The following is a 21,139-nucleotide window of genomic DNA, read 5'->3' on the forward strand; positions in this document are numbered from 1 at the left end:
ACACTAATAGAAAACGACAAACTAAACTCCGCTAAGGACTCGTTTATAATAGCGTGAGTTGTGAATAAATGGTCAGGCAATCATACGAACAGCTGTACATGCAGCACCCACATCTTCCTGACACCTTTTCCCACCTGCATTCCGACAAGTTCCGCCTCCTCACTGTGATTTGCTAACACTTTTCTGTTCCGTCGCTCGATTGGCTAACTCTGTGTCAACTCTGAACCTGCAGCCAGTCAGAGCGCAGGAGGCAGGGGTTCTCGTAATACAGGTTGAAAACGGGACCATACGCCTGTCTCACTCAGGGTTGCAATAGAATACGCTTTCGAATTCGTCTAAAAACCTCGAGCTGGTTCGGTGTTATTTGTGGCCGAAATGTCAACGCCTCTGGAAAAGCCGCAGATCATTGCGCACACCCAGAAGAGCCTGAACTACACGTTGTTCGACTGTAAGTGGATTCCGTGCAGCGCGAAGTTTGTTTGTATGGGAAACTTCGCCAGAGGAACTGGGGTCCTGCAGGTGTACGAGGTTCAGCACGGAGACGTGCAGCTTGTCAAAGAGGTGAAAGTTGTTGTTGTTAAGGTTAAGCCGTATTTTTGCAGCTTTAGATAGTCACTAGGTGACAGGCTAAGCAGCTAGCCGCTTCTAGAAAACTCTCTATACACCGTTGTCATAGCAACCGCTAGCAGCGTCGGTTCCAGATTGATGGCGCACGGCTGCTGAAGAAAACAAGACTTTTATACAACTGCTTTTCGTTTCACTGCAATTTCGCAGTGTAAATACGCTTGTATAATTATTACCCCCTTTTTTAATCAAGTTAACGTACCATTAAGATAGAATTTGTAAGTACAGAGTTGCCCCCTCAGCTCCCGTGCACACTACTGCTCTATACTGACTCTTGTGGCCAGGAGGGGTAGTGCAAGTTGTCCTAATGCGCATGCCTCGACCGCCTGCGTACGCGTCCGTGTCAAATGGAGTATACTTTGAAAGGTTATTCGTACGCATAAAAAACCCCGAAGTATACCAGAGGCTATAAACACCAAATTCTTTATTCTAATATTTTGAGATACTGGATTTTTGATTTCCATGAGCTGTAAGCCGCAATCATCAAGATAAAAACAAAAAAAGGCTTGGAAGATTTCACTGTATAAGTAATGAATCTAGAATATATTAAAGTTCCACTTTTTGAACTAAATTACGGGGAAAAATGAACTTTTCCACAATATTAACATTTTTTTTAGATGCAGCTGTATGTCTGTTTGATCAAACTGGTGGTCAGAAATGTAGGTCTATGCATCAGGATCAACTCCACATCATTTCACATTTCCCCTATCTTGTAAAATGATTTGGTTTAAGGGTTTGGTCCAAATTTCTGTTAGCCTTAACAAAAAGAGGTTAAATATGAACGTGTAGTCAAAGGTGAGGAAGGAACACATGGGCAAACAAATCAGAGGAGGAAAAAAAATAGCTGTGTTAGACAAACAGATCTTTGTACTGTTATAACTTCAGGTGTGAACAAGGCTAAAATATGCATATTTTCTTCTGTACATATCATTGTTCTCATATGTTTCTATGGATGTTCTACACTACCGGTCAAAAGTTTGGTCACACTCGACTGAAATGTTTCTCATGATCTTCAAAACCTTTTGATTTGAAGGCGTATGATTAAATATTTAAATCGGTATGATTAAATCGGTGTTGTAGACAAAAATATAATCGCGCCAACATATTAATTTCTTTCATTAGAAAACTAACATTTTATTTACAAAATTTTTTTTTATTTTTAAACGGATAACTTGGTGCGAAATATTCAGAAAAGTAGCCGATAAGTGTCCAGCGTCGGTGGGAACTCCTGTAATACTGTTTTAAAAACATCTCGGGGGATTCCTCAAGAAATCGTTTGCGAAAATGCCAAGAATACATTTCTGGAAATTATACGCAAAAAGGCTGTCTACTTTGAAGATGCTAAAATACAAAATTATTTGGATTTTTTTTTAATCACATTTGTGTTATTCCAGAGTTTTGATGACATTATTATTATTATTATTATTATTATTATAAAATGTGGAGGAAAAAATAATAATAAAGAACGGGTGTGTCTAAAAGTCTGACTGGTCGTGTATTTCTGTATTTTGATATTTCAGATCGAAAAGCCCAAGGCGTTCAAATGTGGAACATTTGGGGCGACATCTCTCCAGCAGAGGCATTTGGCCACAGGCGATTTTGACGGCAACCTTCACGTGTGGTACGATTGACCATCCTACTTTACACCTGTTCATCCGTTCATTCCATACACTCACGAGCTTTGTTCTGAGCCGAATTGCGAAATCTTATACCTGTAGGAATCTTGAGGCATCCGAGGTTCCAGTGTACTCTGTGAAAGGCCACAAGGAAATAATCAACAGCATCGACGGAGTTGGAGGCTTAGGCATTGGAGACGGCGCACCAGAGATCGTTACAGGGAGCCGAGATGGTTAGTTTGCCGTCGCTACAAATTCTGATGTTTGGTGTTATAATATATGGCATGTGTTTTTATCCTGGTTCATGATATTATAACAAAATTACAAATACAGGTTTAACTGTAACTGTTTGCAATGCTGCACACACACACGACACGTTTAACATTGCAATCCAGACATAACGATGATAAATAATAATATTGTGCATGTTGAATATCAGTATGTACGATCTATCTATTATACCTGGTACTGTATTATTATTATGATGATGATGGTGTATCTGCTTATTCTTCGGTCTTGTTTTTGTAGGTACAGTTAAAGTGTGGGATCCGAGGCAAAAGGACAAACCTGTGGCGAACATGGAGCCGACAGAAGGCGAGACCAAGAGAGACTGTTGGACTGTTGCATTTGGTGTGTATTTATAGCACTACAGATATCATGCTAAACCATGATACTAGTACTAAATGATAAGGAAATGGAAGCATATGGGAATCTTATTCCAGTGTGTTAACTTGTACTGTGATATTTACAACATTGCATTGTATGATTGTCATACCATGTGTTTATGCTACAGTTCCACCTGTATGTAGTATTGTACTGTAGTAGTGACTTGTTCACTTTAGCATGGCATGTAATTAAGGAATGAAACACAACAGGCCGTGCTGTTCTAGGAAAATAATCCATGCCGGGGTGGTGTGATAAGCTTCGTTTAACTTGCATCCTTGCATTTTTATTATTATTTTCATATAACAGCATGTGCCAAAATGTTTTATTCCTTTCATACAACAGCAATTTGCCAACAATTACACACTTGCATTACAATGAATGATATGGAGCGTATACGAGACAAGTTAATTCCTGTTATCGGGTACAAGGCTTTTGATTTAGTGTCAGTTTTGTATTAAGCTGTTTTCTCAAAGCATGATGTGTAGCCAATGATGTGTATGCCTAGCTGATTCATGGTCGTCTTTTCCTTCAAAGGTCACGCCTTTAACGACCAGGACCGCTGTGTATGTGCTGGTTATGACAACGGCGATATTAAGCTGTTTGATCTCCGAAATATGTCTCTGCGATGGGAGAAAAATATTAAAAATGGCGTAAGCTACATTTTCATATAGCACACATAGGATATGTTAGGGGTGTCAAACTCATTTAAGGGCCACATTACATTTAGTCCACGGTCAAGTGAATTGGACCAAAGCAAAAAAAAATTAGATTAGTGACCGACAACACGTCAGCCACTCTTTGTGAATGTGTTCATTTATTTGCATTTATCGGAAAGATACGTTATGAGCGCACATACTGTATATAATTCACAAAACAGACGAGCAGACTACAATTTGTGGTCCAAAAAAAATGCCAAATTATGGTTTTACCATGTACACATGCTGGCTTGAATTGGGATTTAACGCCATGAATCTACACAAAATATTCTATAATATTGAAGTGGAAAAAATCTAAATGATTTGCAGAATATTTACAAAAAAAATTGTGATTGTACAAGTGTTCACCCCCATTACTGTGAAACCTGTAAATGAGTTCTTTTGAAAGGAGACATACAGTAGTGACAGTAAAATGTTCAGCTGGACTAGTTTGCCCCCTAGTGGACAAAAAAAAAAGAGACTTGCTATTTTTTTCAAATCTTTCAATTCAATTATACAGTTTTTAAATTCATTTGGTGAGCTGGATTAGATCCTTTATCGGCCAGGTTTGACACCCCTGGTTTAGAGTCTCATAAGAAAGTGTCCTAGTACTTTGAGATTTTCTAAATGTTGATAAGTAACATATTTAATACATCAGCGATTTAAAAACTAAAAAAAACAAAAACTTTCTGCATTTTATAGGTGTGCAGTGTTGAATTTGACAGAAAAGATATCAATATGAATAAACTAGTGGCGACATCTTTAGAGGGCAAATTTCATGTCTTTGACATGAGAACTCAGCATCCGACCAAAGGCTTTGCATCTGTTTCTGAAAAGGTGAGCCTGAGAGCACTTGCTCGCATGATATCAGCTATTAAGTATTTATACCCACTACTATTCTATTTACTTTCACTGCTATTGTCTGTATTTAAGGCCCACAAATCTACTGTATGGCAAGTGAGGCATTTGCCCCAAAACCGGGACATCTTCATGACAGCAGGCGGAGCTGGGAACCTGCACTTATGGAAATAGTAAGTGAAAAAATATCCGTATAGTTGTACTGTTATTAACAAACCCTCTGCTGTTTCCCCCTTACAACTCCGACACGCATATCACCAGTTTCACACTAGTAACTACCTGAGGTGTGTGTGCTGGGAGAGGTTTTACCGTCGTGAAACAGAAAATTGAGACGCTTGGGCCTTTATTCAGTATTAGAATAGCCCTTAAGATGAGGAGTGAGGTTCTCTCAACGGGAAATGGCAAGGGGAAGTGGATGAGTTAAGAGCAGTATGAGAACGCAGGACTAGAATGTAAGCACGTGTAGTTTTTAATTCAGCTAGTGGAGGAAGATACACGATTTGTATCACCATATATAAATATACTAACACACTGGCAGCAGCACAGTAGTGCTGCTTTTAAATTTTTTTTTTTTAATTTTATTTAATGATGCATTCATGGTTATGTTTATTAAAAAGGCTGACGATACATATATGTCAAAAGTGTCATCCATAATTTGTCACAACATTGATGATATATCATCCCAGCACTAAGAACCACTGATCTGTATTGACAATTCTGGCTTATTGCAGCGAGTATCCAGAAAAAAGGAGTGAGAAGGATGGAGATGGAGTAGACAGAGGAGTGGCTGGGACACTCAATCTCCTGCAGAATATCACTCTGTCCACACAACCCATCGCCAGTCTGGACTGGAGTCCCGACAAGCAGGGCCTGTGTGTGTGTGCTTCCTTTGATCAGTCTGTGCGGGTCCTCATAGTCACCAAGCTGAACAGAGTATGAGCTCATGTCCTATGACTCTGGGCCGCCGCCGCCTTCTTCTTCTTCTTCTTCTTCTTATTATGTGTTTCCTCTACAAACCAAATGTGAGACTGTTTGTATACAAACAAACATGACTAACTTCAGTTAAAGTGAAATGATATGAACTGAAGTCTTCTCCTAATTGGACCTGTGCCGTTACTTTTGAATATGAAATGTTTTTCACAGTAAACCATCTTTAAATAAAAGCTTTTAATTCATGCAAATTTTTTGCTTGCAGATGGTTTTAGTTAACTAATAAACTAACTACCAAATCCATAATAACAGAAAGGGAAATGAACCTCGCATGGTGGCTTAGTGGTTAGCACATGCGCCTCACGCCTCCAGGGTTGGGGGTTTGATTCCCACCGTGGTCCTGTGTGTGCGGAGTTTGCATGTTTTCCTCTGGGTACGCCGGTTTCCTCCAAAGACATGCCCGGTAGGCTGACTGGCATGTCCAAAGTGTCTGTAGTATATGAATGGGTGTGTGAATGTGTGTGTGATTGTGCCCTGCAATGGATTGGCACCCTGCCCATGATGTACCCCGCCTTGTGCCCGATGCTCCCTGGGATAGGCTCCAGGTTTCCCCACGACCCTGAGAGGATAAGCGGTATAGAAGATGGATGGATGGAAATGAACCTGTAAAGTGAGCAAAAGCCTAAATCCATTTATATCCAGCATTTAAATTGGTCATATTTTCCTGCCACAAATAAACCTACTGAGCCCCATGACTTTCCCATATGCAATCAGATTAGGAGCCAGCTGTGGATGTGCATACAGCTCTTGCTTCATGAGGATGTGAACAATCTCTCCTGTGATGAAGGGATCATCAAATATTTGTTCATTAAACAGGCTTTAAAGGGAATCTGCTTTAAATATCTACAGCGGCCTGTGGTTCACTTTCCAGCAGTAGGTTTGCCAGCTCCATGTATGAACTTGAAATACATCCTTACAAACCACAATGAGCACCAGCTTTAAGAAATCAATGTCCAATGAAGTGATCTAACCTGTGGAGACATGGTGATAACCGCTTGGTAGAGAAAGCAGGCCTACTGGTGGGAGTTTGAAGAATGTGCCAGGGCTCTGGCTAATCCTAGCCTAGGAGCATGGGACTCCAGGTTCAGAGCTGCTGGAGCGGTGGAATCACTGATCTTGCACTTCTCCTCCAAAGGCGCTATTTAAATCCACACAAAATGATCACGTCTGAAACTCATTTTATGCTGTTTCGTTAAGATTACTGGTCATTGTCTCAGTATGTTTCAGAAAGCCCTAGCAGTAGCTACTTGCTTTCTAAACCCCAGTAAATTACCTTTCTTCAAATGAACAGGTAAATGACAATTCTATAAAAACCTAATCCCGGGAACTAACATGGACAAAATTAATACGCATCATCACAACAGGACAGTGTTCATCACACATCTAGCTTTTCCATACTGTGCATTGCTACAATAGTAAATGTAAAAACTACAGATTGAGGAATATGTTGTTCATCTGCAGTTTATCCTGGTCAGGTCAGTCTGGTGTCTGTCCCAGGAACACACATATTGGATAGGTTGCCAATCTATCACCTGCTCATCAGAGGGCACCATTCACTCTTGGGGCAGTTTAGGAGTAGCCAATTAAACTACGGGCCTGTTTTAAAGGAGGTGTGAGGAAACCAGAGTATCTAGCATATTAAAAAAAACAAACAAACATCGATACCAATATCACTTATGCAGTGATAACTATCAGCAAACAGGCAAAAACAGTCACAGTGAATTATGTGAACAGTTGCTGGACAAACCTGTTGGTTTTGTGTGTTGCGTGATGCACTGCTGTTTGGACTTGCTGGCAGAAAACTGGGTTTTCGGGCTTGGTTAGCATGCACTCTTTCCATCCCGCTTAACCACAGCCACTCCTCTGAGATAACTTGGAAAAGAGAATCACTTGATCAATGCACTTTTTTAAAAAAATTCTAAAAAATTAATTCAGATACTATGAAATGACTGAAAGGGTTAAATATATTAGATGCATAGTTTCAATCGTTTTCTGTTCATTACACTCCTGTCCTTGGAACATATGCTAAGCCTTAATGCATCAGATGTGTCCCTGTGTCTCAGATGGTAACCTTGCTGCTCCTGGAACGGTTTTGACCCCTCGAGTTGTAGCAGATGTTTTAGCCATGGCTGTAGTTCCCCCTTGGGCTGGAGCCCCTTTTCCATTCCCTCTTCCAGCACCAGTGCGCTCAAATGACCTGCTCACTTTCACTTCCTTAACGCAGATTTGCTTTTCTGTTCTCTCCTTCCCTTTAGCCAAGTGCTCCTGCCACTACTTCGGGTCTGTACAAAGTGAAAATCACACAGTCATACAGGACTATTTGAAGGTAAAACAATAGACTGACAAAAAATTATGGATTGAAATACTATTACAGTTGCAATCAAAATGATTCAACCCCCATTGCAAATCAGGTTTATTGTTAAAATTTACAGACTTTCAGCTGTTTGCAATGAACAAATAAACAAAAGCAATTGGAATAGTTCAACACAACGAATGCTTCAAGTGCTTTCCCCAAAGTCAACTGAAAATGCAACCTATAATGCAACTTCTCCAGTTTCATCATTATTCAACCCCCTGAATAGAATCCCTCACAACAGCACAAATGGGGAAACCACTTGCTTTCAATTGCTTTTGTTTTATTTGTTCATTGCAAACAGCTGAAAGTCTGTAAATTTTAACAATAAATCTGATTTGCAATGGGGGTTGAATCATTTTGATTGCAACTGTATATATCCAAGTCGAAATTTAACCCTGAAGTGCTCGCTTACTGGTCAGTTGTTTAGGAGGATCACCAGTCAATGGCAATCCCTCCAACATCATGCTAGCCTGGAAACTGAGGCAGGCGTTGGCCAAGGCAGCTCGACCCGTTTCTGAGCCAGCGTTACCGTTGCATTGGGCTAGCTGAGCACTCAGCAGGCATAACGCAGTGCTGCTGCAAGGCGTGTTCCTGACCTCCAACTCGCACACCTGCACAGACCAGAAACAATGACTCATCTAAATGAAGTATCCGATACCAAATGCTGTATCATCCTAATATTATATCTATTCAAGAATTTCAGAGGTTTGGTGAGCAATAACAATGTATACTGTAATTCACAAACGTGATGAGCCTCTAAGTTATTTACATAAGATCAGACAAATAGATATTGTATTAAAAATGCATCAGTATTTTCTAACCATGATTAGCCACACTCGCAACCACAGCATGACCTAAATGCATTCATTGTCTCCTACCATGTAAGCTAGTTCCAGTGAAAGACAAGTTGTTAGGTCTACTCTAATCTTTCTGACTTCGGCAGTGTGAGGGTCCAGTTGCACTGCAGATTGTTAGGATGTGCAGTGTATTGTATTAGGGAGGTAAATCTCAGGATATTCGGAAAGGAACTTTCTAGAAATTCAACTATGATTAAAGTTAAGCTCAGACACAGTAAGCTGAATAATATTAATGTAAGTAAAGGAATGTTTTCCGTATTTCTCAGTGCAAATACTGTATTGCTCTGACTTACAAAAAAGAGCCACATTGCCTGTCAATATTGAGGATGATGGTTTTGCCCTGTGGTTGCTGAAGATATGGTTGTCATGCTATCTACATGTATTGATAAGTTAATTATTTACAATACATACCGATTATACAGATCAAAAACAAGCCACATGGAGCGATCAAGCCTAAATGGTGTTATAAATGTGCAAGTGAATAAAACACTCACGTGGCCATGTGGAAAAAGTCACTCACCTTTAACTGCAGATCCAGGAGTTCCCTGCAGGTGGAGATGCAGGAGAGCCTTATGAAAGCAGAGAGAGCTTGGCACCTCTTAGTCATCTAGGCTTGCTTGATTATGTTCTCCTGCTCAGTGAGAACTTTAAGTGAAGCAAATTGGGCATCCAACAGCACCCTCTCTAACTGCTGAGTCACCTGTCCCTGACCAATACACACGCTCAGAGCTTGAGCAGTCATTACAGCAACACTGTACATGAGAACATCAAACATACAACAATTCAGAAGACATACATACTACAGAATACATAGTGGATCTCCATTGTGCACCTTTGACCTCCAGGTCAGCAGATCAATATACAGTGCTGAGAAGACAACTTTTGGGTCACAGCAAAAAACATTTGGATTTGTCAGAACACACACCAAATTCTTATGAAATTAAATCAACTGTTCTTACAGTATGGGGTTTTCCTACCTTGGATTTATTGACAAAGCTCTATAGAGGACATTTAAAGATACAGGACATTCAAACTCACAGAAAGTAACAGCTAATGGAATTTATTCCTAACTGTTATAGTGTACACCGGAAAACATGAAAATCATTATCATCAGCCAGAGCATACACAGCAAGTAATGCCAGCAATGCCTTTAATAAGCCATCCAGAATACACACATTACAATATTTATGTGACTAGACATGAATTTTGCTGTTTTGGCTTTGCATTGACACAAACAAAGTCAATGCAAATAAATAATGTCAACTTGGATCTAATGTGTTCGGGAATTTAAAGCTAAAGCTCCATGTCTCTAATAAATAGGCAGAATATTATTATATACATTTAAATAATGAGTCTAAATAAGCATAACATCTGAATAGTTGAATAGGACAACCAATTGGGAGTGTGTGGAGTTTATTTTACAGTCCCTGGCTGTAAAAAAAAAAAATAATAATAATAATAATAATAATAATAATTTGAGAACCCTTGCTACAAAGTAATCATACCCAACAAAAGGATTACCATGAGGATCTTCTACAGTGGGAAAGGCCAGTCAACAAGAGCATGTAAATGGTAGCACTGTTACTCAGAAAGTTACTCAGAAACATGTATGCACGTTTCCACGTCACCAGTATTCAAGTAATAGTTTATACCAACCCTGTTCCTGGAGATCTAGCTTCCTGAAGACTTCAGCTCCAACCATAATTGTGCCCACCTGACCATCTAATCAGTTCTTGATCAACTAAAACAGGTGTGTTAGATTTTGGTTGGAGATGCAGGAAGGTAGATCTCAAGGAAGAGGGTTCCAGTATAAACACTGGTTTGTACTTTTTTTTAGTCATCAACACTACCACTGGAGATCCTTTTTTACACTTTAATTGCATCACTAATCTGATCCAACTCAACAGATCTATGAGATGTGGGTTATAAATGAACCTTTTCCAGGCAGGTTGGACATGAATTCATGAGTAGTGATAAAATTGAGGCTTACTTGGGAATTTGTGCCATCTGGTGACAAAACTGTCACAGTGACCATGGGGTCTCCAGCATTCAGAAACACAGGATCAGCGCTGCAGCTCTCAATCACCCCCACTTTCATGTTAGGATCTGGCACTGTCACCATGCAACAGCCTATAGCATGATGTAGACAATCTGACACAGGTCTGGGATGAGGAGAAAGTAGTGACTTATCTGTTTCTGTAATATATATGGTTGTCTACAGTTACTTTCAGTTTGTACAGACAGTTATACTGTTTTACTATTTGACCTTGTATGCAGTCCTGTTTAGAGAACCCTGATTCTGTACACTCAGGCTACGTTAATAGGTACCTACCTTATACATACACACATTAGCCATGGTATCTACCTGTCATGTAGGTCATGTAGATAAACTGGCTGGGACCCATCTGTTGAGATGAACCATTTGTCACAGTGCTCTACCTCGGGCCACCGCTAACCAGATGTTGTTTGGGTGGTGGACGGTTCTCATGCCACTGTGTGTATTGTGTTCATACAAGTGTATCAGAAGCAGCAGTGCTGATGGGGTTTTAAAACAGTGTACATTTCAAATTAAACATTTATTTGTCACACATTTATTCATTTAGCAGACGCTTTTATAAAAGCAACTTACAAATGAGGAAATACAAGCAAAGCGATATATCAAGCAGAGAAGAATACAAGTAGTGCTACCATACAAGATCTTTTAAGTGAGTTCTAGAAAAGCAAAGTGCACAGAGTCGAGGTGTAAGTGCTAAAGTTTTGGGGGTTTTTTAAAGGACAATGTCACACACACAAGCATACACAGTACATCGTGCAGTGAAATACTTTTTTCGACTGTCTGTAGAAATTTACACTCTAGAGAAAATACAAAATATAGAAATATAATATGATGGATACACAGATCAGTGGCAGAAACAATACGACAATGTTTTGTATATATTTTGCATACAGTGCAGCTGTTTGTGCAAAATGATGCTGTGCAATATCAGGCTGAGTTAGTGTTGTCCTGGATGAGCGCCTGAATGGCCTACGGGAAGACGCTCCGCCTCATTCTCTGTGTGTTGGCCTTTGGAGAGCGAAAGCGCATACCTGACCGCAACAGGGAGAAGAGAGAAGAGTCCATTGTTCAACACATTCATGCGCTGTGTGAGGATCGAACTCACGACCTTCACATTATGAGACTGAGAGACATACTCATTCATTGTTGGTCTACCTTATAGAGTGGTCTACTTTAGACATACTCACAATGTTGGTCTACCTTATAGCTATAGAGCTGGAGGTTCACCAGTGTCAGTGTGTACTTTTAGTTTGGTGATCTATTATAAATCCTGCCGTGGCTTTTATGTGTTTAAAATCAATCCCGGACATGACAGTGAGATGAGGAAATATCTGGACAGCGGTGGTCCTACGGTGGTTCCATTGACAGGATGAAGCACTGGTTTCCAACCCGAGTGCTGGTGTAACCCTGCCCTGAGCGTTGTAGTGTTTTAAGTGCTTTAACATGCCCACTTCAACTCAGGAACCTGTTAATGATCTCCTCATCAAATCAGCTGTTTTAGAGCAGGAAAAACACTCAAATGTGCAGGACAGGACCAGGACTGGGAACCTGTAGGGTAGAGGTGCAGGACAACAAAAGCTACAGTGTGTCAGTAATTGTATGGTGGCTGCACCTGATAAAATGTCCAACGAGTGTATGCTGAAACATGGTCCTGGAGGGATTTCGAATAAACAAAACAACTTACTTGAGTATTCAAAAAGATTAGGAGAAAAGTCTGGACAGGCCTCTATAGTCGGCGCGGTGAGTTTAGCTGTTGAGGACAGCTTCGAGATCTCTCTGTGGTATTTCTTCACTGTGCCATCTTCAGCTGTTAGTTCAATGTCTGTTTGGTTTAATCCTTCAATCGTCCAGTTTTAAGCACTTGGACCCATTGCCAAATAACTTAAAAACACAACAAACATGCACCTTAGTTAGCTCTATACTTGCAAAAAAAAACTATGAAAATGTTCTACTCAACACAGGTTTTCATACTTACGATTATGTACGAGGCTCCACAGTCGCTCGTTAGCACATCAAGCGCTACCTCGCTAATGTGACTCGGCACTGTGGATGTGAAAAGTGTTAAGTGTGGCTTGAACGAAAGGCACAAATGTACGCGGTTCAGTGCTAACTTTTCTAAATCACAATTACGCATTTTGATGAGGCTACTCCGTGGCAGGTGAACAGAAAAACAACCTCAGTTGCACACCCATAAACTAATACTTTGTTGAAGTACTTTTTGATTTTATTACACCACTCGGTCTTTTTGGGGAACAGTCTATCAGCGTAGCACGTCTTGACTTGGCAATACTTTCTCACTCTATTTTTTTGCAAAAACATTCTAGATCCATCAAATTGTAAGGGCATCTCCTGTGTGCAGCCAGGTTCAGGTCACCCCACAGATTTTTACTTGGACTCAGGTCTGGATTCTGGCTAAGTCATTCAAAATCATTGATTTTGGATTAAGCCATTCCTTTGTTGATTTGGATTATATGCTTTGGGTCATTGTCGTGCTGAAACGTGACATTCCTTTTCATCTTCAGCTTACTAGTAGTAGTATACTGACTGGTATACGTAACTATTCATGATTCCTCCCCCTTCGATAAAAGCCCCAGTTCTGGCTGAAGAAAAGCAGCCATAAAGCATGATGCTGCCACCAGCAAGCTTCACTGTGGGTATAGTGTTCTTTTGGTGATGTGCTTTTATGCACCAAATATACCTTTTGAAAAAGTTGTCACATGATTTATCTTGGTTTATTATTATTTTTTACATAACAAAAATCTGTCAATTTAACAGGGGCTCATTTATACTAAAACTGAATCTATGCAGAGAAATGACCTAAGAAGCATTCTTTAAGGCCAGTTTTTATTTCATATTGCCCTATAATTTAATTGTTAATAAAAGGATAGAAAAATAAAGCTCGACTAAATCAACCAAAATGAATATACTGAATATATGTACAAAAAATAATACTAGGCATTATGATTTTTTTTTCTATAAATCTTTTTTATAAATATTTTTATATAAAAGTTTTTAGTCACAGAAAACTATAGACCATTATTTAAGCTTTTAATGTTGGAATGCATAAAACCACTCTTTGAAAAGGTCACTTGCTGTTACAGGAGTGAGATATACTTGTTTTATTTATTTGTTACCAAAAAAAAGTCCCCAATTTATTTTAAAACCACTCAATTTTCACTAATGATCTTCTGTTTATTTTTTTTTATTTTAGAGATAGAGATTTAGAGATTGTAGAGATGCACTTGCTTCTACAGCTAGGGTGAGCCTCATCTTACAACCAATGACAGTGTGTGTAATTCAAATGAAAGTTTATGTTGAATAGCACGTACATCAGTAGTGTATTTGTTTGTTTATAACCTGATACGACTTAACCTGATGTCTCAAACAATTTACAACAGCAAATAAATGAGACCTTGCAACTATTTAGTATTTTTATTCTTGGGCAAGAATACAAAAAAGGACAATAAAGCAGTATTCAATATTCAGAGTGAACATATTAATTCCAGAAAAAAGAGAGAAAGCAGGGCGGTTTCTGGCATAGTCATGTAGGCTCTTTAGTCTCTCCTGAGTGGTACATTCTCCTCCCGGATGCCTTCCTTGGTAATGATGCAGATCTTGAGCGCATCTCCAGTGTAGACATCTCTCTCTGCAGCGGATACGAACACATCTTTAACCAGCTGTACGGCTTTATCCAGTGTCAATGGCAACTGCTCCACATTTTCCATGTTCTTGTATCCAATCTGTGTAAAACCAAGTGGAAAAGGTTTTGTCAAAGATTTTACTAGCTTCGCAGCAACAATTGTTCTAGCTTTTGCATTCTCAAGTATCAAGACTAAAGAGCATCAAGCTATAGAGCTTACTATACCCAATAAGACTAACCTCATAAAAGCTGTTTATCATCAAAAATGAAAATTCAGTCATCAATTACTCGCCCTCATGTCATTCCAAACCCATAAAACTTTCGTTCATCTTCGGAACACAAATGAAGCTTTGGATCAAAACTTTCAAGTCCCAAAAAGTTCATAAAGGCATCATAAAAGTAATTCATGCGACTCCAGTGGTTTAATCCCAATTTTATGAAGAGATATGAATGCTCTATGTGTGCAAAAAAGCTCAAATTAAGTAATTAAATAATTATCTACTGTCAGAAAAGAGGTTTTACTCTTGTATGATGCCAATAAGTCTAAAAACCTAGATTTACCATGTAAGCAATAACTGCCTTTTAATCTTGATTATATGAAGGAAGACGAATGCCTAAATGAATTTCGTGTCAGAAAATTTAAATTAGCTGAAGTTTAAAGCATATCAACACAGATTAAATAAAAGACTAATGGTATAATCATAGACTGATACAATTACAGTGTCATATACCATAAAACACAACATTTACTTACCTAATCTGTTACATTGTAATGACTACAGCAAACCAGGTATTCTCCCGTAGTAGACGTTACAGTAGAACGTCATGAAGTAGGAGTTAAAGTCGCGCACGCGCAATACAACGACAATGCCGATGCCGTTGCTGTTCCATTTGCAGCTGTTGCTTAAAGTCCCTACTGGGACCCGGAAGTGCTACACTGTTTACAGCAGAGGAAGAGGGACGCAGTACACAAACGGAGTCACGCAGAACAATCCATGTACCAAAGATGTCCGCAGACTTGCATTTTTTTGGGCCGCTTTCACATCAACATAACACGTGTCGTGGTTCTCTGGTGAGCGCGAATCGGAGATCTATGCATTCATATCGCTTCATAAAATTGAGATTAAACCATTTGAGTCACATGGATTACATTTACGATGCCTTTATGAACTTTTTGGAGCTTGAAAGTTTTGGTTACTGGACTGTAAACGGAGGGACAGAAATCTCCCAGGTTTTATTAAAAATGCCTTCATTTGTGTTCCGAAGATGAACGAAAGTCTTATGGGTTTGGAACTACATGAGGGTGAGTAATTGATGACAGAATTATCATTTTTGGGTGAACTATCTCTTTAATTTGAATACTTTTGTCCTCCATTTTAATTGCTACTACGGACTAGAGCAGTGGTCACCTACCCTCCACCTTGAGATCTACCTTCCTGCCAGTTTCATCTCCAACCAATGTCTATCACACCTGTTTTTGCTGATCAAGAACTTCTTAATGCAAAGATTAGATGGTCACGTGGGCACAATTATGGTTGGAGCTCAAGTCTCCAGGAAGGTAGATCTCCAGGAAAAGGGTTGATGACCACTGGTTTAGAGGAATAAGATTTAACAACCAAAAAATGGCTTCATCATTTGGTAAATCCATCACTGTTCTTTCCTGTTTTATATCAAGTTAAATACTCATCGTATTCCATGAGAAATTTCCTCCAGGCGCCTGTAAAGTATTTTTTAAGTATTTTAAACTATTATTATTATTTTTTTTAAATAGAATTTTATTTTAAACTATTTTAAACTATTCATATTTTAAACGATTCTAAATCTGAACCAATCAGCTATGTTAACGTTATAGGTATGCATGCATGTATGTATGTATATAAAAAATTAAACCACATGTACTAATGTGTGAGAATTATCTTGCATTTATACATGTACATGTTGATTTGAGTAATACCTCGCACCAACATGCCCTAACGGACAGTTGTGAAGCTGTCCGTTGTAATCTTACCTGATTGTCAAGCAGGGGCTGCAGCATTGCGCTTGCTGAGCCACCGGCTTTGTAAGCGTCCCTCTGGTAGGAACCAACTGGATCAAAACTGTACACTGCACCTCGACCTTGAAGTGAGAGGCAAAATTATGAGCTGCTACAAAGTGATAAAAGGATTGCTCTGTCTTTTACACTCTGCTTTATTGTCCTTTCTCAAAGTAGCACATAACAGCAATATAACTCCATCAGTAAAACCATACCAAGCCTACTGAAATGAAATAACCATGAAAAAAAAGAAGTTTACCTTCTTCGTCGAGCCCACCAATTATGTTGTAAACGTAGTATGGGAAAAAACGCCTGCCGTACAGGATAGTCGACAGCATTGCTGCAATAGCTCCACTTGTCATGGACTTGTTATTTGCATGCTTGTACATCTGTCAGAAAGGAACACCACACTGATCAACAAAAACAGATTACTGTAATTACAAAATCTGTGCCATCTGGTTATCATATCTTCCAACAGGAAAGAAGAGTGAGTAACTTAACATGCAAACACAAATAACTTAATGTATTACAAAAAAGGCATAGCTCATTAATAAACAGTGCACCATGTTTTGATTAATAAGCATGTGCTTTTCCTAAACATATTGAAAAAATTTTTTAAAACAAAAACAGAAACAAAAAAACCCACATGCATAAGGAAACATTTACAGTCATGTGGGGAAAAATACACCCCATGGAAAGTACACCCCATGGAAAAAAAGTACACCCCATGGAAATTGTTGGCTTTTTTTGACACATTTGGACAAGCAAACATTTGATCATCTTTGAAACAGTGCCTATTAATGACATTGATATACTTGAACAAAACTACAACAAAATTTAGCTTTTTCAGTCATTTATTCAACAGAAATATCAATAGATGTGGTATTCTTCTGTGGAAAAAGGAAGTACACCCTTGGCCTCACAATCTAGTATTGCCCCCTTTAGCAGAAATAACTTCTTGTAGGCATTTTGCATAATTGTCCACCAGACTTGCTGGAATTTTTGACCACTCTTCAATGCAATATTCATTCAGCTGCCAGATGTTTGAGGTTTTTCTTGCATGTACTGCTCGTTTCAAATCCCCCACAAAATTTCAAATCCGGGCTTTGACTAGGCCATTCCATAACCCTCAATTTCTTCTTTTTGAGCCATTTGTTGGTGGATTTGCTAGTGTGCTTAGGATCATTATCCTGTTGAAATGTCCACTTTCAGTTCAACTTCTGGATATATGGCCTCACATTATCTTCAAGCACTCTTTGATATGATGCAGAATTCAAAGCTGAATCAATGAATTCAAGCTGTCCAGTCCCTGAGACAGTGAAGCAACCCCAAACCATAACATTTCCACCACCATGCTTCACAGTTGGTATGAGGTGCTTCTCCTGAAAAGCTGTCTTTGGTCTGCACCAAACATGTCTGCTGTTTCTGTGGCAACTCTAACTTTGATTCATCTGTCCAGAGCACGTTATTCCAAAAGGCCTGGTCTTTGCCTGTATGCTCATTAACAAACTATAATCTTGCAAAGGCTTTTTCCTGGCATGCCTCCCATGCAGATCAAATTTGTGCAATCTCTTTCTAATTGTAGAAGTCTGCACTTTAAAACCAACAGTTGCAAGACTTACTAGCAGATCCTTTGATGAAATTTTGGGGCTCTTGTAGTCTTGCATCAGACGGTCCGCTCGCTTGGACGGCCAGTCCTGGACATATTGGCAGTCGTTTGAACTCTGCACCACTTGTAGATTATTTTCCTTACAGCAGAATGATGCATTTAAAATAATTTGGCAATCATTTTAAATCCCTTGCCAGACTCCTAGGCATCCACAATTTTTTTTTTGAAGGACTTACAGATCTCTTTAGATCTTGGCATGTGGCCACAGACCTCAATAGCAAAGGGAACATCAGACACTAGATATGAGAGGGGTATAAATAAGACGGGTTCCACCTGCACTCCCTAAGCAGGTTCTAATCACTGGCAAGCAATCTTCAATACAGTAGAGGTGTACTTACTTTTTCCCGTGTGACTGATTTTTTTTTTTGTCAGTTTAAGTTGTGAAAATTACCACAAAATGTCAATTTTGTGTGTCATTTGATAGTGTATCAACTTTATTAATAGGCACTGTTTCAAATATGTTAAAAAAAAAAAAAATTCCATGGGGTGTACTTATTATTTCCCATAACGATTTATCATAATTATTTATTACATTAATAGAAAAGACATGCTAGCAGTTCCATGTCACCACCAGAAATATAAAATTTGACCATTTGTTTCAATCAGGTATCAACTGAGCCTGACTTGACACTCCAAGAGCCCTACTGTTCGTTCTTAAAGCAGAAGAAGACAGTTTAGATATTTTTACAGGCAGTGGACTGTGTTTATATGTAGGTTTAACCTTACCAGATATAGATATCAGATTACTGCAGGATCTACAGGAATCACTCCTACCTTAAGCCTCGCATCAATGATTTTGGTCAACGTCAAACAGTCCCCATGGAATCCACTGCAGCCGATCACCGTCTGGTCCGTCCTGTGTGTGAACGCACAAAAGAGCTCAATCTCAGCGATCAAATAACTCTCGACTCGTCTTCCATGCAGTCCATGTTACCATTTGCTTTCTTCTTGTTTCACCTATACTATACACACTGCTACATTTACATGCAGGGATACCAACAATCTGGTCACTTACAGTTTATAGCACTTTGGAGAGTCTCGGCTATGGATTGAGTAACCCTCACTTAGACGTGTATCTGAGGCCACTAAAGCAAAATCTTCTCCAGCCACCGCCAGCACAGTCCTGTGGGACAAAATGTACAAGTTAGACCAAGTTACTCTTTAGGGTTTAAACTGACCAGGATTCATTTGGCAAACACAATTATATAAATTCCTCATGAAATGGCTTGAGAGCCGTTTATTCCATACAAAACAATGATTTCCTTTAGAAACTGAAAGTCAGACTGATGGTGTGTTGAAGTGTCTGGCTGATTTAACACAACAGCCAATAGCATTCCAGATACTGGACACCTCACCAAATCTAAACGCACTTGACGGTAGCTTAGTGAACTAGCTAAACAGTGGGAGAGATTAAGAAGAGACTTTTCTCAACTGCTGAGGATTTCTCACCGCCAACTCCACCTGTCAATTTTAATGAGGACAATATCAGAGACAACGAGATGCTGTGACTTTTTGGAGTTATGTTGTATATGTTTCATACTCGGAAAAATTATCTTCGCGTATTCAAGATTTAAATGGTGAGTGGGTTATTCCTCGTTCCTGCCGAAACCCTTGACATTTTAAAACATTAACTGAGGTTGAAGTCTGGCTAACTACAACAGCCCCGCATACAGGGAAGATGACAAAGCCGGCTAGGAGCGTTTCAGCATACACTTATATGTATATACACACACATTTATATATATATATATATATATATATATATATATATATATATATATATAAATAATGTGCGTGTATGTATATATACATATGTGTGTGTGTGTATATACATACATACACACTTCAGGAAATTTCAATTCTGCTAAGTTATTTTTTTTTTATTTTTTTTTTCTAGATATGCCCTACATCATCAGAAGGCTGTTCCTATGTGTATTAAACCGTAGACTCACAAATGGAAATATGACGTGTTATAAATTTAACCGCTTAATTGAAATAAGAGTTAGATCAAGCTACACAAATGAAACATGAATAGCACAGAGCTCAACACTGCTAGCTAACTAGCTACCGGCTAAAAAGACTGCATGACGACTTTGTCTTGTTAACATAAGTTTCATACTCGGAAAAATTATCTTCGCGTATTCAAGATATAAATGGTGAGTGGGTTATTCCTCGTTCCTGCCGAAACCCTTGACATTTTAAAACATTAACTGAGGTTGAAGTCTGGCTAACTACACCAGCCCCGCATACAGGGAAGATGACAAAGCCGGCTAAGAGCGTTTCAGCATACACTTATTTTATTTCTTACCCTCCGTTAAAGGCATAGGGGGAGAACTTATGCTCTACAGGCCCGGTGTAGTGATAGTCCTTCATCTTTCCGTTTTCTCCAAAAGCCCGTGTAGACAACATGTCTGCAATTAAACTGAAAGCGTAACTTTTCCTTAGAAATCTCGCTGTCTCACTGCAACATGGCGGACGGAAGTTGATTTGACACCTCTTCCGGTGGCGTCACTGGTAAGCAGTACGCTAAATAACAATTAAAAGTAGTTAAATGTTAAGTTTAAATCCAAAATATGATTTAATTATGGATGAAGTCTCTTCTGGTATAATGCTCCCCTTTTAAAAAAAAATGCATATGTACAATTATTATTATTATTAGTAGTAGTAGTGGTAGTAGTAGAATTGCTGTGATTATTGTTGTTGTTATTATTATTATTATTATTATTATCCATCCATTTTCTATACCCCTTATCCTTCAGGGAGCATGGGGCACAAGGCAGGGTACACCCTGTACAAGGTGCCAGTCAATCGCAGGGCACAATCACATACAAAGTCACACACCCATTCATACACTACGGATACTTTGGACATGCCACTCAGCCTACCATGCATATCTTTCGACTGGGGGAGGAAACCAGAGTACCCGGAGGAAACCCCCTCAGCACGGGGAGAACATTCAAACTCCGCACACACAGGGCAGCCATGGAAATCAAACCCCAACCCTGGCGGTGTGACCACTAAACCAGTGTGCGCCCTATTATTACTTTTTTCATTCTTTCTTATTTCATAATTGTTGTTCA

General features: G+C 39.2%; 2 protein-coding genes across 2 annotated transcripts; one reads left to right on the forward strand and one right to left on the reverse strand.

Moving 5' to 3' along the window:
- The first annotated feature begins 7 nt into the window (after positions 1 to 7).
- On the forward strand, positions 8 to 5,640 carry dnaaf10 (dynein axonemal assembly factor 10). The gene is made up of 8 exons (XM_053620521.1): positions 8 to 561; positions 2,145 to 2,245; positions 2,343 to 2,473; positions 2,769 to 2,870; positions 3,441 to 3,556; positions 4,304 to 4,438; positions 4,535 to 4,632; positions 5,191 to 5,640. The coding sequence occupies exons 1-8, from the start codon at positions 376 to 378 to the stop codon at positions 5,396 to 5,398; spliced, it is 1,077 nt and encodes a 358-aa protein (XP_053476496.1). The 5' UTR covers positions 8 to 375; the 3' UTR covers positions 5,399 to 5,640.
- An 8,495-nt stretch (positions 5,641 to 14,135) lies between these two features.
- On the reverse strand, positions 14,136 to 20,548 carry psmb1 (proteasome 20S subunit beta 1). The gene is made up of 6 exons (XM_053620527.1): positions 20,368 to 20,548; positions 19,075 to 19,182; positions 18,834 to 18,915; positions 16,650 to 16,779; positions 16,367 to 16,473; positions 14,136 to 14,458 (listed from the first exon to the last, which is right to left on the reverse strand). The coding sequence occupies exons 1-6, from the start codon at positions 20,466 to 20,468 to the stop codon at positions 14,273 to 14,275; spliced, it is 714 nt and encodes a 237-aa protein (XP_053476502.1). The 5' UTR covers positions 20,469 to 20,548; the 3' UTR covers positions 14,136 to 14,272.
- Between the last annotated feature and the right edge of the window lie 591 nt (positions 20,549 to 21,139).

Source organism: Ictalurus furcatus, chromosome 3, assembly GCF_023375685.1.
Source record: "Ictalurus furcatus strain D&B chromosome 3, Billie_1.0, whole genome shotgun sequence".
NCBI lineage: Eukaryota > Metazoa > Chordata > Actinopteri > Siluriformes > Ictaluridae > Ictalurus > Ictalurus furcatus.

Bases quoted from the DNA above. Each gene is read 5' to 3' on its own strand.
- dnaaf10 (XM_053620521.1), top strand. From the start codon at position 376: ATGTCAACGCCTCTGGAAAAGCCGCAGATCATTGCGCACACCCAGAAG. The intron at 2,871-3,440 runs GTGTGTATTTAT...TTTCCTTCAAAG, and splicing joins CTGTTGGACTGTTGCATTTG to GTCACGCCTTTAACGACCAG. The intron at 3,557-4,303 runs GTAAGCTACATT...TGCATTTTATAG, and splicing joins AGAAAAATATTAAAAATGGC to GTGTGCAGTGTTGAATTTGA.
- psmb1 (XM_053620527.1), bottom strand. From the start codon at position 20,468: ATGTTGTCTACACGGGCTTTTGGAGAAAACGGAAAGATGAAGGACTAT. The intron at 16,780-18,833 runs GTAGGAGTGATT...CCTTTCTGACAG, and splicing joins TCATTGATGCGAGGCTTAAG to ATGTACAAGCATGCAAATAA. The intron at 16,474-16,649 runs GTAAACTTCTTT...TCTCACTTCAAG, and splicing joins TGGTGGGCTCGACGAAGAAG to GTCGAGGTGCAGTGTACAGT.